We start from the raw sequence: 14,280 nt of genomic DNA, 5'->3' as shown, positions 1-14,280 counted from the left end.
AGTAAGGTCCTGTAATTACAGGAATATCAAGTCTTATCAATAGCAGTGAGGATACCAATTCATCAATATATTAGCAAGAGGGTGCATAAATGTGCTGGTAATTCCCTATGTGTGGCATTTGCATTTCTACAATACATATCCAGACTCATTGAATACTCAGCAGTACTCAACCATTTTAACCCAGTAACTGCAATTTTAACATAACCCTGTCAACAAGTTTTTAATCCACACTATCTTTTCAACATCTATTGAGCATCTACTGCACAAGGAGAGCTGGAGTCGACTGGCACCGTCTATTTACTATACACCAGGAATCATGTTAAGTACATTACATTCATATATTTTCTTGTTTAGATCTTAGAATAACAGGAGGCAGTGATTATCCCTATTTTCAGATAAGAAAACTGAGGCTCAGAGAGCTTGTCCAAGGTTACAGAGCATTAAATCACAAGAAGTAATAATGTCTTTCCCCAAAGTCCACACTCTATCTTATCTCTACTAAAAGAATACACAAGACCAACACGTTGCTGCCTCAAGACAACAGATCCTAGATCGCACTTTGTATTCAGTGACCTGTTTATCAATCAACCTTGACATACAAATAAAAGCCACCCTTTATTTGTTTCTTGTGTTCAGTGGGGCTTACTTAAAGCTGGACAGCCCACTATATTTGATATTAATACAAAATAACATTGAATGTTAAAGATAAAAGCTGAACAGACAGCATCGGTGGGTAACTTATGTGAGTTACAGGTATCATTTAGACAGTAATTAGATTGAAAGAAATTTGGTTAATAAATTAGGTAGTGCTAACAGAGTGGGGGGCAGAGGTGAAAATGCCTATTGCAGGGATTACAGAGAGACAGTCAAGGAGACAAAGTTTTGGGCTTCATAGAGAGGACAGATGAGGAGCCTTGACTTGTGGAAAGCAATAGTCTAACCAAGTTATATAGGTGCAGAGACAGGGGCAAATAAATCAGGGAGCAGCAGAAGACCAAGATTTCTCACAGCAGAGTCAAAAGAAAGAAGAGAGGCGGAGGTATAGGGTGTGCTCTGAGGGTGTCATGTCCATGTGGATTGGGGAATCAAGCCCATAAAAGTCAGCTATTATAGAGGCAGAAGTAATGCTTGAGTGAAAAAATGAGAGATAATTAGGATTTGCAAAGGGAATTGAACAGTAGAGAGGAAGTTGTTTCTAGAAGTCTTAGGGGGAGGGGTACAGACAGGAAGCCACTGATGAATTCTGATAAGAGAACCCATCTATATCCCAGCAAGGAAAGGATGTTAAAGGCATCCTTGGTATGTCCCACACTGTGTAACTTGCTATACATTTGGTGTTATCAGGACATCTTCAGCTCTACAAAGTCTTTCATCTCTGTGTAAGGAAGTCAGTTAGCTCCAAAAATGGGTTTGCTCAATAAATAAATAATATAAAACAAATAACAAAGCAAAGATTTTTCAAAGCATTTTTTGGTGCTTCTAAATTTATAGATTTTACCTAAGATTTAAAAGTGAGGGGCAGGCATTTTTAATTTGGATTGGATGCAACAAATCATCTAGAAGAGAATAAAGAATTTAAAACCAAAATGTCAAAGCAAGGAAAGGATTGGGACTCATAGAGGTCATAAATGACCATAGACTAAATTCCTCAATTATTTTTTTCTCAGGCCAGTTTGAGAAAATTAAACTATTTTCAAAGTCCCCTCGAAAGCTTTTAATGGTACAGACTTTCTTGTTTCCCCAACCTACCTTGCTCACATTCAACTAGAACACAAAAATCTTAATTTTGGGATGTAGTTTTCTGACTTGTAAGTTCCATCTGCAATTTTTCTCCAGTCCAAGCATTTACGAATGAATTTGTTGAATGGTAGATTAGAGAAATAATTAAAAATTTTAATGGAGGCCCATGGGGTTCAGAAATTTGGCAAAGCCCCAAAAGCTGCTTACCTATTAGAGTTCAGAAAGGCAGTGCCTGCTGAGAGCCACTGACCAGGCCAGAGCCTGCACAAAATGAGCGGGGTCTCCAGCTTCTGCTCAAACATGGCTGCAGCTGTGTACCAAACCTTCAATCACACTCCTGGCAGACAGCAACCCCAATTGTCTCCATAACCTTAGGAGGGAAACCTGCCCTGAGCAAGCCTCAGCCTCTTCCCCTCATTTCAGGACATGCTCTGTATATTCAGAGGAGCTTGTCAAAACTCTTAATAAATAACATCCTCCCCCGCTCCAAAAAAAATTTACTATCACAGAACCTCAGACTGAATCCTTAAGTACATATGAATATTAAGTACATATTAAGTACATATGAGAGTGACTGCAGCTTTCCTAAGAAGAAATAAAAAAAAATATACAATGAAATAAAAATAGACTAGGTGGGCGCTACCCAAAAATGTTTACCAAAGTAATAGTTTACATTCCACAATCCTCAAGATTATTGTAAAGACAGAGCTGGCTGACCTAGAGCTGTGAATAAGAGCAAAATGAGCGCAGGCTTGGTTGTTGTCCAATTATGATCCCTGAAGTAGCCAAACCAGATAATCTAGTTTAAAAAAAATCTCATAGTGACTGGATTACAAATCTCTCAGTGAACATTTTTAAGTCTGACTGGTAAATTTATAGTGTATAGCACAACACAGTGTTTAAAAGATAATTCCTAACTCCAGCATTTTACAATCTAATAATTATCTGGCTTTATTACTTATGTGGCTCAAATTAAACAAATAACTGCGAAACACACATTTCACTTTGCTTTGTAGAGTTACTGCCTTAAAAAACAACAACAAAAACTCGATCCTGCAGGAATACTTGCAATAAAATAGTCTCAAATTTCCTGGGAGAAGAAAACACCAGTCACACAGGACATTTTAGAGAGGTCACAGGTGATTCTTTCTTTTCTTTAATAGTGACTTAAATCACAAGTTCTGGGACCAGATAGTCTTGGTTCAAATCCCAGCTCCACCACTTTTTAGCTGCGTGGCTTTTGATAAATTACTTAGCCATAATTTCCATATTTGAAAATGAGTGTAGTCATATCCACCTAGAGTTATAGGGAGAATTAAAGATAACAATGCTGAATTGTAACTGTAAGTCTTAAGAAATGTATTTATCACATCTCTACCTTTATGTCATCTCCCTATTTACAAAATCCTGTCCTTAAAGTTGTCTATTATTTATTGAGAGAAAACAGGCTTTATAAGATAGGGAGAGTAGACTGATTCAGCTATTGTTTCACGTATAGTCACCACAAGATGTCAATCTGTCATTTGGTCAGAGAAGTCAGTATTTTTTTCTGGTGACGGTGTCCACAAGCCAATAAAAATCATGTATTCGCATCACTTGGCAGGGTATTCAACACTAGTAAGACCCAGCAGAGAGGCAGGTTTTCTCCATGAATGCCAGTGGTAATTTACATCATCTGTTGCCATGATGTTTTCTTTCCATAAAAGTAAAATGCAACATGATGAAGTCACTGAATATGTGACTTTAGGCTTTGTCACTTTCTAGATTGCAGCTCTTATTGTTAATTTCAGTCATTTATACTTCCCAATAATAAATGTATGAACATATTTTCTTTCTTGCTTTTTTTTTTCTTTCTGCAAGTCAGTTTTTATGAAGTCAAGGCATTCAGCAATGGGTCAGGAGGGGCAAAGACTCATTGCAGGCTGAGCAATATCTAGTCTTATCGCTGCTTTGAATAAGGAAATTGTGAATAATGGGGTGAAAAAAGGGAGCTTCCCTGCCATTGTAGAAGGATTTGTTTCTGGTTGCATCTTGAAGTTAAATGTTAAGAATCTTCCAGATTACCCATTCCTCTGATCTTTCCTATGGAGGCAGATAATGGAAAGCTGATAGTAGACTGATAACTGATGCCTGTGTCTTCAGATAGTTATAACCTTTTCAAGGAGAACTATAATTCATACTTTAAAAATAAAAGGTTTTCCACATTCAGATTTAGAGCTTTGAATAAGATTTATAACTTTTGAACAAAAGATTTGTCACTGTGGCTACCCAGTGGCTATTAGCCATAACAGAGTATTTACAACATCACATTAAAAAAAGGATGGGCCAGAAGTTAGATAATTCAGAGAGAAAGCAAAGTAGCCCCCAACTAACACAATCCTGAAGGTCAGACAGGTAATACAAACCGTCAATACAAAAGCATAGCCACCTTGCCAGAATTCATTTTAATAATAGCACTTTTGTATGAAAGCTTCAGGACTAGTAACTATTCTAGAACAGAAATATTCATCCTCCAAGGAAAATTCACATCCTATTCATTGCAATCTGCGTCTGTCCAGTGTCCCTGGTAGCTGCTTGCCTCACATGTGGGGGCGACTTAAAATGGAATATGCTGAGCAAATTATAATCCCTTTGCCAAGAATAAACACACAAACAGTGATATAAAATGCATGGGAAAAAATGCTGCCAAAGTGTTATGGCACTCTGCAAACTTTAGGGACAATAAACTGGCCTGAGAGAAGCTTCAGACTCTCAGTGTATTCAAATGTCAATAAAAGTGTTTTCTAGAAATGGCAAATATTCACTTGTTCTTACAACCAACATCATTTACGGATGTCACAGTTCTCCATCACCAGCTTTATAATAGTATCTGGGGCTTTTAATTTCTCCCACTAAAAGTACACATGGCAAACTCTATCCCAGACTAAACGCTTAAAGCAAAGGCTGAAAACAGCTTTAAGAGCCAGTCTGGGAGACTCAGCAGTTCTGATTCCTCTCTCATTACAGCTCCCGGCTCCGGGAGACAGTGGAGGCCAGGCCTTGCGGGAGCCGAGGAGACTTGAGCTTGTACGTGCTCCGCTTGAAGTCAGCCACCCTGTGGTCCACAGTGACGGCTGCAGACCGCTTCTAAGACTATTCTCCAAAACTTTCAGAGAAGACGGACTCGGGTGTACTGTGAACTCGGGGAGTGGGCTTAGAGACTGGATCTCTGCCTACTTGTTTGTATGCCAGTCTCGGTGACTGAGACTCAACTCATAACTCGGTCACACAAGGGGTCCCTCCAGAGGAGTTGTCATAGTGGGAAACACACACACAAACACACACGGAGACTTATGTAAAAGGTACTCTCTTACCTTATACTTCATCTCGGCAGCCGTGAATTGAGCCGTTTCCTTAACACACTAGTTGGACTGCATTGAGTACAGGCGTGTCCGCCCCTCCATCGAGTGCAGAATGAAATGAAAGTGAGAAAGGTCCCTGGCTGGGGCAGGTTTGTCAGTCGCAGAGGAGAGCTCAGGAGGCAAAAAAAGCTCCAAAGCTTCTGAGCTAACTGTTTTGATTGAGGCGGGCCTATCACGGGCTGTATTTGCATACTAACCCGTCATTGGCTAATAGGCCAAGGTAATCTGATGCCCCGCCCACTTCTTAACTTATGAAAATTTCTGACAAAGAACACGTAATCATTTCTTTCTGCATTATCAGAAAGGGTGGAAAATAAAGTGGGAACCGTTCCCAACTTTACTCCATCCTTCCCACCCCCCCAAAAAAAAACCGGGAAAAAGAGATAAATTCTTTTTAAAGATTAACCTAAGTTTTAAAGAAATCGAATTCACAAAGCAGTCTGACAGTCATGCTTCCTGTGACCTAGCAACTCCTTCATAAACCCATTTCATTTCAAAGTCATTCACCTCACAATCTCTACATGAAACGAACTCTGGGGAACAAAAGGTTTTCTGTCTCCAGCCCCTTTTTACTAACTACCCCTGCTGATAGCTCTCTGGCTCTCCTTCTTTCCTCCCTCCCTCCCCCACTTTTTTTTTTAAGGCTGTTTGCTTTTTTTTTTTTTTTTTTCTTTTTGTTCTTTTCAGTGTTCAAAGTACTTGCTACGTCTGTCTGCAAGGAGCCAGAATACAATTCCCTCTCAGTGAAAAGGAACTCCCTTAGCTCAGGCACCAAGATTTCCCTGGCTAGATTCTCACAGGGCCTCACAGAATGAAGTGTCAGCCACATTCAGCGACCCTTCTCTGGCTCTGCTGAGGATAAAGGTTAGTTGTGACCCCTCAAATGGGGCTGGCCAGTGCATGCCCTATATATCATCACTGTCTACCCAGTACTGTGTTCTTTGATGCCTGGCATTTCTAGCTCCAGCTTTGAACACTGCAGTTTTTCCTTCTGACCTCTCTCCTGAAGATGACCCATTAACCTAACAATGCTTATTATCTGGGGAACAAAAAAAAAAATGCCTACTGTTTGATGAGCCTGGTTAAAAAGGCCAGGCTTCCTCCAGTGAAGGACAGAACATTTGGTCCAGCTTCATGATTTCCGTAGAGAAAGAGGTCACCCAGGAGAGGACAGAAAGAGTCACCTTCAGAAACTTTTCTGAAGGATAGAGAGGAGAGGGAAAATTCCTTTTTAGTGAGCTTCAGGATTCAGACTTGGTAAGTGCAGACAATATGCTGTCCCTGAATGGGATGGACTCCAACCAGATTACATGACTTGGATGGAAAAACCAGTCTTTATTTTTTTTCTGGCCAAACTGGACCAGAATCTGTTTGATTTGTTCCCCTTTACCCCTCTGAAATTCTCAATGGATTAAAACTGCTTTTATGATCTAAGCAAAAAGAACAGAGGAACAGCTGCCCTACAAAAGTCATTTCCAGACCCAGGGCTCACAGTTTAGTTCAAAATTTAATGAGGCACCCATTCCCTGGACATGACCCCCGGGCAGGCACAATGACTGGACACACCGGTTCTGGCATCCACCAGGCCTTGCTTTTCCTCATTTAGCCTTTGAGTGAAAGAGAGCCTGAGTGATTTTTCAAGGTCTTTCTGAACACAATTTAAACATGCAGCATATTGCACCACAAGGATCTTTTGAACAGTCCCACAGACTTATGGGAGAGCCGTTATTTTGCAGGAAATTGTTTTCTGTGTCTGCCTGGATTAGTCAAAGTCCTTCCCATCTGTAAGATGAGTTTTGTGGCTTCCAGGAGATCTAGATAACATTCCTTTGGCTTCCTAAACAGTGAAGCTGAACCCTCCTTCTGTTTTGTTTGATGAGTATTATTGAGTAGTGAACACTATCTCACCCCGTCTTATTGCTTTTGAATGGTTTCCCAAAGCATATGGTAGGGCTTTTGTCATTTCATTCTCTAATTAGAAAGCTTAATTCATACCAAGTGGTTCTCTCACTTTCCTGTTTCTGTCCTGTACAGTAAGACACTTAAAATCTTCCTGAAGTTCATTTCAAGGTGGTTTGGGCCATTGTATTGTTAGTTATATAAAGAAAAGCACCATGGTCTTAGAGGCAGGTAAACCTGTGTTAGAATGTTAATAAATTTTTTTAAGTTCCTGATTTTGATGTCCTGAAGTATAAAATGGAGAAACTAATAACATCTACTGCCTAGGGTCACAATGAGGATTAAATGAGATAATGTTGGTAGAAGTTAATAGTACTAGGTACACAGTAAGACCTTAATAAATGGTTGTTTATTATTATTATGATTATTAATTATTATTTTAACATTAAATTTATTATATATTACTCTATTGAAATATTATGTAAATATTAATATTTAATAGTTTTATTAATTAGAATATTATCACCATTAGACTGTTATTGGTATGTGTAGTAAGCATTCAAAAAAGGTGGAATAATCCCTTCATCTCTATGCCATTCTTTCATAGGGCAGCTGTCTGATTTGACACATATCAATTGAGCACCTACCATGTGCCAGGTACTATTCTAGGTGGGGAGAATACAGAACAGCCCAGACAAGTTCTTACCCTCATTGAGCTAGTGGGAGTAGAGGACAGTAATTGAATGAATAAATAATATTATTTTGGAGTAATAAATTAAGAAAAGTTAAGCAGGAAAAATTGCTGAAGAAAAACACCAGGATTGAGGGGGAAAGGTGTCTTATTTTATTTATTTCTTATTTTTTAATAGTTGATTTTTTTATTGTATTTTCTGCTATTATCATTTATCTCCACTATACCCTCTTCCACCTCCACCCATTCAAGGCATTTTATTTTAGAGAGAGTGGTCAGATAAGTCCCTTTAAGAAAGTAATATTGAAGCAGAAATCTGAATATCCTGATTCCCAGATTTTTTCCCACTCAAAGGTCTGGGAAAAGAACTTTCTAGACGGAAGAAGTGTCCCATGGATAAGGTTTGAGGAGGAAAGAGCTTGGTGGGTTTAAGAACAGCAAACAGTCCTGGTGCCCCCTGGGGCTCCAAGGCGCCTCATGAAGAGGGCAAGCTCAGGGACATAGAGGGTAGCAGTTTGAATTTTTTCTGGAGTGCCACAGGAAGTCACTGGAGCCTTTGAGCAGGAAATGCGGTGATCTGTTCCATTTTTATTCTTTGGTTAAACACTTAAGGACATGAGGCTATAAGTTAAAATATTGAGCTCTGGTCTTCATGCAGTTCATATAAGACTGGTCTTTTTTACTTTATTAGTGTTATCTAGAATTTTTCCTTCAAAACCCTTTGGGGAAACACAAATTCTCTCAATGAATAGAGAAACAATCTTTCTGCCATCGATTACCTGAGGTTTTGGATGCAAAGATACTGTTTAAACTAAGCGATATCAATGCTCCTGATTGATTTATGGAGTCCCTCCAAGTACTCCTTGGGTTAAAATGGGCTCAGCCCCTACCTGTGCTCACTAGCACTCTCTAGGCCTATCAGCCTTGCCACCTGCTGCTTGCCTGACAAGGAATCTATCTCCCAAGACATTCATGTAAGCCGGAGCAAGCAAGGACAATGACATCAAATGCCATCCAAACGATTTTCTGCCTGCCATTGGGCACTAGCATGGATACAGCAAAAAATCAAGGTGATGCTAGAGGGAAGAGATTCTTCTGTCCACAACTTGGGAGGAACCCATGTGGCTGCTCTCTAAAAGTAAAGGGCAATGCCAGAGCATGTGAGGGCAGGAAGTAGCCTCAGAAGTCATCTAGTTCAGCCTCTCATAGAGAGGATGAAGCCACTGCTCTGAGGGTGGGCACCCTGGACAGGCACAGCACCCACCCCTTTGTCCCCCGCGGTTGGATCAGGACAGCAATACAGTCAGTCCTCTCTATCTCTTGTTTGCATGAATCCAGTCATTCTTTGTAGTTTTCCTGCCTGAAATCTCTCCCTGCTCCCACATTGCTGCCTGTTTAATTTCCAGAGTACGGAGCTAGTCACATCACTACTCTGTTTAAAAATCTCTAGGGAACATTTCAATGCCTTAAAAAATAAAATCTGCATATGTCAGTGTGGACTATAATTTAAGCCCACTCTCTTTTTCTGGCCTTACCTCCTACCATCTCCGAACCCGACATCCTACACTCTAGCCACATGGAGAAGATGTGGGGTACAACTCACCCAGTCCAAGACACGTGTGTACTGTCCTGACTGCACAGATGGGTCTTCCTGCTGAGGATGTCCTCCCTTCATGCCTCTGCTATCAGGCCGAGCCCCAACACTGACTCTTTTGTGCTTCCTTGTCAACAACCCCCACCCTGCCCACCTTGCCCTTTGAGAAATAATCCCTCCTTCCCTTTTCTATATACTACCATTGTACTTGGAACATGGCCCTATTATCAGGCTCTTCCACATTGTATCAGGATGATTTGTTGATGTCTGCTTCTTCAGCTTCAAGGTGAGCCCCAAAGGGATGGGGTGCCATTCAACAGTGGGTCCCCTGTAGGCTTATCTCATAGGTGCTTAAATGTTCAGTGAATGACTAAGAGGATAAATGTAACTTCAAAGAGGCCTGATGCCAGTTCTGGTTCTTGGATAGGGGTCAGTTAAAAAACTATGGTTTGTGGGCACCAGTTTTTATACGACCTATCGCTAAGAATGGCTTTTACATTTTTAAATGGCTGGAAAAAAATTAAAAGAAGGGTAATATTTTTGAGATGTGCAAATTATGTGAAATTCATTTCAGTGCTTATAAATAAAGTTTTATTGTAACACAGGCACCCGTTCATTTACCCATTGTCTTTTGAGCTACAATGGCACACTTGTGTGGGTTGCACCAGAGGTAGCAGACTGCAAAGCCAAAAGAAATGTATTATCTTGCCCTACACAGAAAAAGTTTGCTGACTCGCACTCCAGAATGGTACAAGACATGTCCATCCCTGAGTTCAGTCTAAAGAAGAGATTCTTCCATACCTACAGAGAAACAATCCAGAAATGCCCATTCTAGGGCCATGTTTTATTATTTCTAGTTTGATACCAGTTTTTTAAAAGCCTACCTATACCAAAGTTATTTCAGAAAATAATCTGAGGCAGCGACTTTTTAATTCTACAAGTCTTCAGAAGCATCCCAAAACAAAGGTGAGCCCTTGTGAGATTTCTCCTTCAACCCAACTAGCTGCTGGCTCATTCAACCTTGACTGAAACCCTTCCTGGTGCCAAGTCCTTTGCTAGATATTCACAAACGTTATTTCACTTAATGTTCATTTAATATAACAACCCTCTAAAGTAGGTTGTAACATTCTAGTTTTACATGTAACAAAACTGAGACTCTGGCAGTTTCTACAACTGGCACAGTTAAAGGCAGGTGAATGGCAGGTCTGGTATGTGAATGCAGGCTTCCTGGCTTCTGAGATGCGGTGTGCCATACTGCCCATGCTTCCTCTGGGTGCCTTTGTTGTCTGAGTCCCATTGGACAGTTTAATAAGGCTGTGTCTTGACGTTAGTGGGGCTAAGCCTAACTGAGGAACAGGTATTGTTCTTGAGTTGTGACTAAAGCTAATAGTGTGCATACAATCACACCATTCCCCTTACTCAGTTGTACTTTGAAGCCTGTATGTATGTGGTGCTTCTTGCCTAAACTGCCCTCTTTTCATCATTCTGCTTGCCTATATGCCATCTTTCCCCTAGTCGGAACTTCATCCCTTTTGTAACTATTTCCTTAAAAATCTCTCCGTTGTTGATATCCCCCAAGCCACTCTCTGTGTCTCTCATCCCCTATGGCCACAGTGCTTCCCAAATCTGACTTCCCTTAAAAACCAAATTTGGATGCTCAGGCTTCTCCCCTTTCCGTCAGGTTCAGTAGTTTCACCTGTGAGACCTCCTTTCTCCACAAATGGCACTTTAAGTGACTTACAAAAGGGGAATTTTTCAAGTTGTATCCTCCCCTGCACCTATGTAGGTAACTGAATTTTGCCTTATATCTCCTCAAAGCCCTGTGTCTCGTCCATGCACCCAGCCTTCACTGATGTCCATGTGGAAAACATAAGTGATTTTCAGGGGAAAGAACACCTTTCACTCTAGGCAATAGCTGTCTTTTATCTGTTGAACTAGTCATGATCTTGGTTTGAATGAAAGTCTATTATTAGAAAGAAGCTCCAAGAACAGTTTCTAGTGCTTGCTTCTTTGGATGCTGTGGAATGGAGCTTTCATTGATTTTTCCTTTCGCTAATAGTTTGGCACAAGAGACTTCATGACCACCACCCGACACCACTCCCCTCTTTTTGGCAACAGTGAAACAGTGTTTTAGGAATAAACTTTGTTTTCTGAAAGAGTTGTTAAAGGCATTGCTTTAAAATATTTTTTGCTGCAGATGGAGGTGGTGTTTACTTACTAAAGAGGCTTGTTGACTCATGATTCCCAAATTACTTCTGATTTGGTTTCTCCCTGACTTATTTCTTATTCTCACTCAATGATGAGCCACCTGGAATGGGTGTGGCTCTAGACAACAGAGATTTTTAGAAATGATTCCTCTGGATTTCTCTTTTCTGCATGACATGATGGATTCCCACACTGTGAAGGCTTTACAAGGTCTCACCGACTCTTTTCATTCAGCCGAGTTTGTAAGTGTGTCATTGTTACAGTCCTTTAATAAACCTACACTCTCCTTCCCCCACCCCACTTCCCACTGCCTTCTGCCTTCCATCCCACACTCTCTGGGGTGAAGCACTAAAACTGAGTGTCTTCATCCCCTCTCGGTCCTTGATTAATTATGAAAGAATACATGTAATACTCTCCCTAATGTGCTACTAAGAACCTAGTAGATCCTTGCAAATGTGACTGTGGGCAATACCTTAATTTTTGAAACACTGTGACCTTTTTGATGTTATACATATACGTATATAATAGTGTTATTATAACTTTGGAATATTGAATTACTACCCGCCCCCCAAGAACTGAACAACATAACATTAAATTATATGTTATATGACGGGCAACTGCGAGGCTCCATTTTAGAATTTAGTATTTTCTTTAAATACAGGTTTTAAGAAATTAATCTTCATAAGAGAATTAATTTAGGGGTGAAAATATGGGAAAAATTAGAAACACATAATAAAGGTTTATGTTTATTTATCTTCATACATATGCAAAGGTTTACATTTCTACTATTTATATGTATCCAGCTGGGCCAAAGAATGAAGTTCCATGGAACAAAAGGAGTTTAATAGTAAAATTGTGCAGACTGCCTGGCAAAGGCTCTCTTCTGTTTTCTCTCGCCACGAGGTGTTCTGTTATTGCATGCTTTAGTATGTCCAAGTAAACAATTTGTTATATGAACTGTCATAGAAATCTCTTCTGTGGGTAGAAACTTTAGACTGTGGATTTCTACAAAGGTCAAGGAGATCTGCCAAGACCAAATAAGCAGGAATTCTGTGACTTGATAAGGGATGGCCTTCTCCTCTTTCTGAAGACACTGCCCAACACAACAATAGTGCTACATAATACGTATGAAGCAGGAAGTGGCAAGGGTGGCACATTTTCTTCTTGCTAATTTTTGTTTTTTATATATTCTTAAATTTGAAACATCTTTCTGACCCTTCCTCACATATATATTGTGACTGAATATAGACCATGACATGATAACATGACTTAACATGCTAGAACATCGCAACCCCCTTCCCACTCTCCACTTTTGGTGACTGTCTAGGTAGAATAAAGAGAGAGGCTTATGGACTATTTGCCCTAAATCCTGGATGGGGCTGGATACTGTTTACAGTTTACTCCTGAGCTCTACCATTCTGCAGACACACTGGTCACAGACAGTCACCCTCCACATCCGGCATCCTGCATAACTCCAGGGCGGAGGTGGGATGGGAAAGAATGAGGAAGCATGGGAGTGGGTGTTTGAAACACCAAAATACCATTTACCTGGAGGCACTGGGTAAGCCATTCCTTTGGGTTTTGGCGATGTATTCCCCTCCCACTCTGAGACCCTAAAAGAGCCTGGCTGACCCAGTTTGCTGCCTCCTGTCCCTGACAGCTCTCATCAGCTGAGGCCATTGAGCAGCCAGCAGGCTCTGTCCCAGGGCATGTGGCCTGTCTGGCCAGCCCAGGCAGCCGCCAGCTGGCGCTGATGAGCGAGTAAAAGGAATCCAAGTAATGCAGGGCCTGGGGTGGGGGCTGGGGGGGCGGCAAGATGAAAGGAATGTGGTGTGGGGACACAGCATACCACACACTGTTAAATCCAAGCTTGTAAAGAGTTTTATTCATTTTAGAAAGCAAACAAAATGCTCCAGCTATCAGCAATCTTTTATTTTATCTGCTAGAGGAATGCCTTTCCAGCGTGGGCCGGGGACTGGGTAGTGGTGGAGTGACCAGTGTCCACTCTTGACTTGCTGTGTGTAGTGTGGACAGCACATTCCTTTCTGCCCACTGAAGCTGAGAAATAACGAGTGGCTCCCTTCTTTATAAGAAAAGCCGAAGGGGAGTCCTGCTAATGAGTGCGTACCAGACTTTAAGGCTCACTCACTCATACCATGTTAAGTTTAAGTACCCTTAATTTGCTTAAATCCTGGCACCCTGTGATTTCAGACTAGAGGATGTAGACAAGGGGTTATTGCAAGGGTTTTCTTGAACTTCATTGCTTGTGGTTCTTAAGATTCATGCTCTAACCAGCCTTTGGGAGCGTCTGTTCTTTGGAAGGGTGGAGAATTGGAGGAAGAAGCAAGGCTTATGCCCTTCCTGCCCTAGCAAGACTGGAGCTATGTGTTCCCAAGCTTTCGATTTTGCCGTCTCAAAAGCCCCTTCTGTACGGTTCTGGTCACCCATAAAAAAACCAAAAAACAAAACCACAAATTCAAAAAACCTCTCTCTCCTTACCCAGACAGCCCATGCCGAGACTCAGCTCCCCAACTCTCCCTTCTCTCATTTGCACCACTAATCTTTCACACCCTGCTCTCTACAAGCACCTTCATGTCTTCCTCATCCACAGTTCCTTGTTCAAAAACCTGGAGGCCAGACGAGTTGTGGAATTCAGAATATTTCAGATTCTAAAGACAGATTTACCATCCATTTCACATCCCACAAAACTCCCTGTGTGCCCCAGGCCAGCATCCCATACACAAACTCAT

General features: G+C 41.0%; 1 protein-coding gene across 2 annotated transcripts in view; it reads right to left on the bottom strand.

The window, feature by feature from the left end:
• NEDD9 (neural precursor cell expressed, developmentally down-regulated 9) overlaps nt 1–14,280 on the bottom strand; it is a 117,179-nt gene that overhangs the window by 39,404 nt on the left and 63,495 nt on the right. Inside the window, exon 1 of one of the 2 annotated variants that reach the window (XM_054591896.1) lies at nt 5,094–5,277. The exons of the other annotated variant lie outside the window; for it this stretch is intronic. Within the exon in view, the coding sequence (XP_054447871.1) occupies nt 5,094–5,105 (12 nt within the window). The 5' untranslated portion in view covers nt 5,106–5,277. Of the gene's footprint in view, nt 1–5,093; nt 5,278–14,280 lie in introns of those variants that run through there. 2 annotated transcript variants of the gene reach the window in all.

This window comes from Pteronotus mesoamericanus, unplaced genomic scaffold, assembly GCF_021234165.1.
Source record: "Pteronotus mesoamericanus isolate MK-2021 breed Mesoamerican mustached bat unplaced genomic scaffold, CSHL_Meso_final scaffold_31, whole genome shotgun sequence".
In the NCBI taxonomy this organism is placed as follows: Eukaryota; Metazoa; Chordata; class Mammalia; order Chiroptera; family Mormoopidae; genus Pteronotus; species Pteronotus mesoamericanus.
The sequence above is the reverse complement of the archived record's forward strand: the minus strand, read 5'-3'. Positions and strand labels throughout refer to the sequence as shown.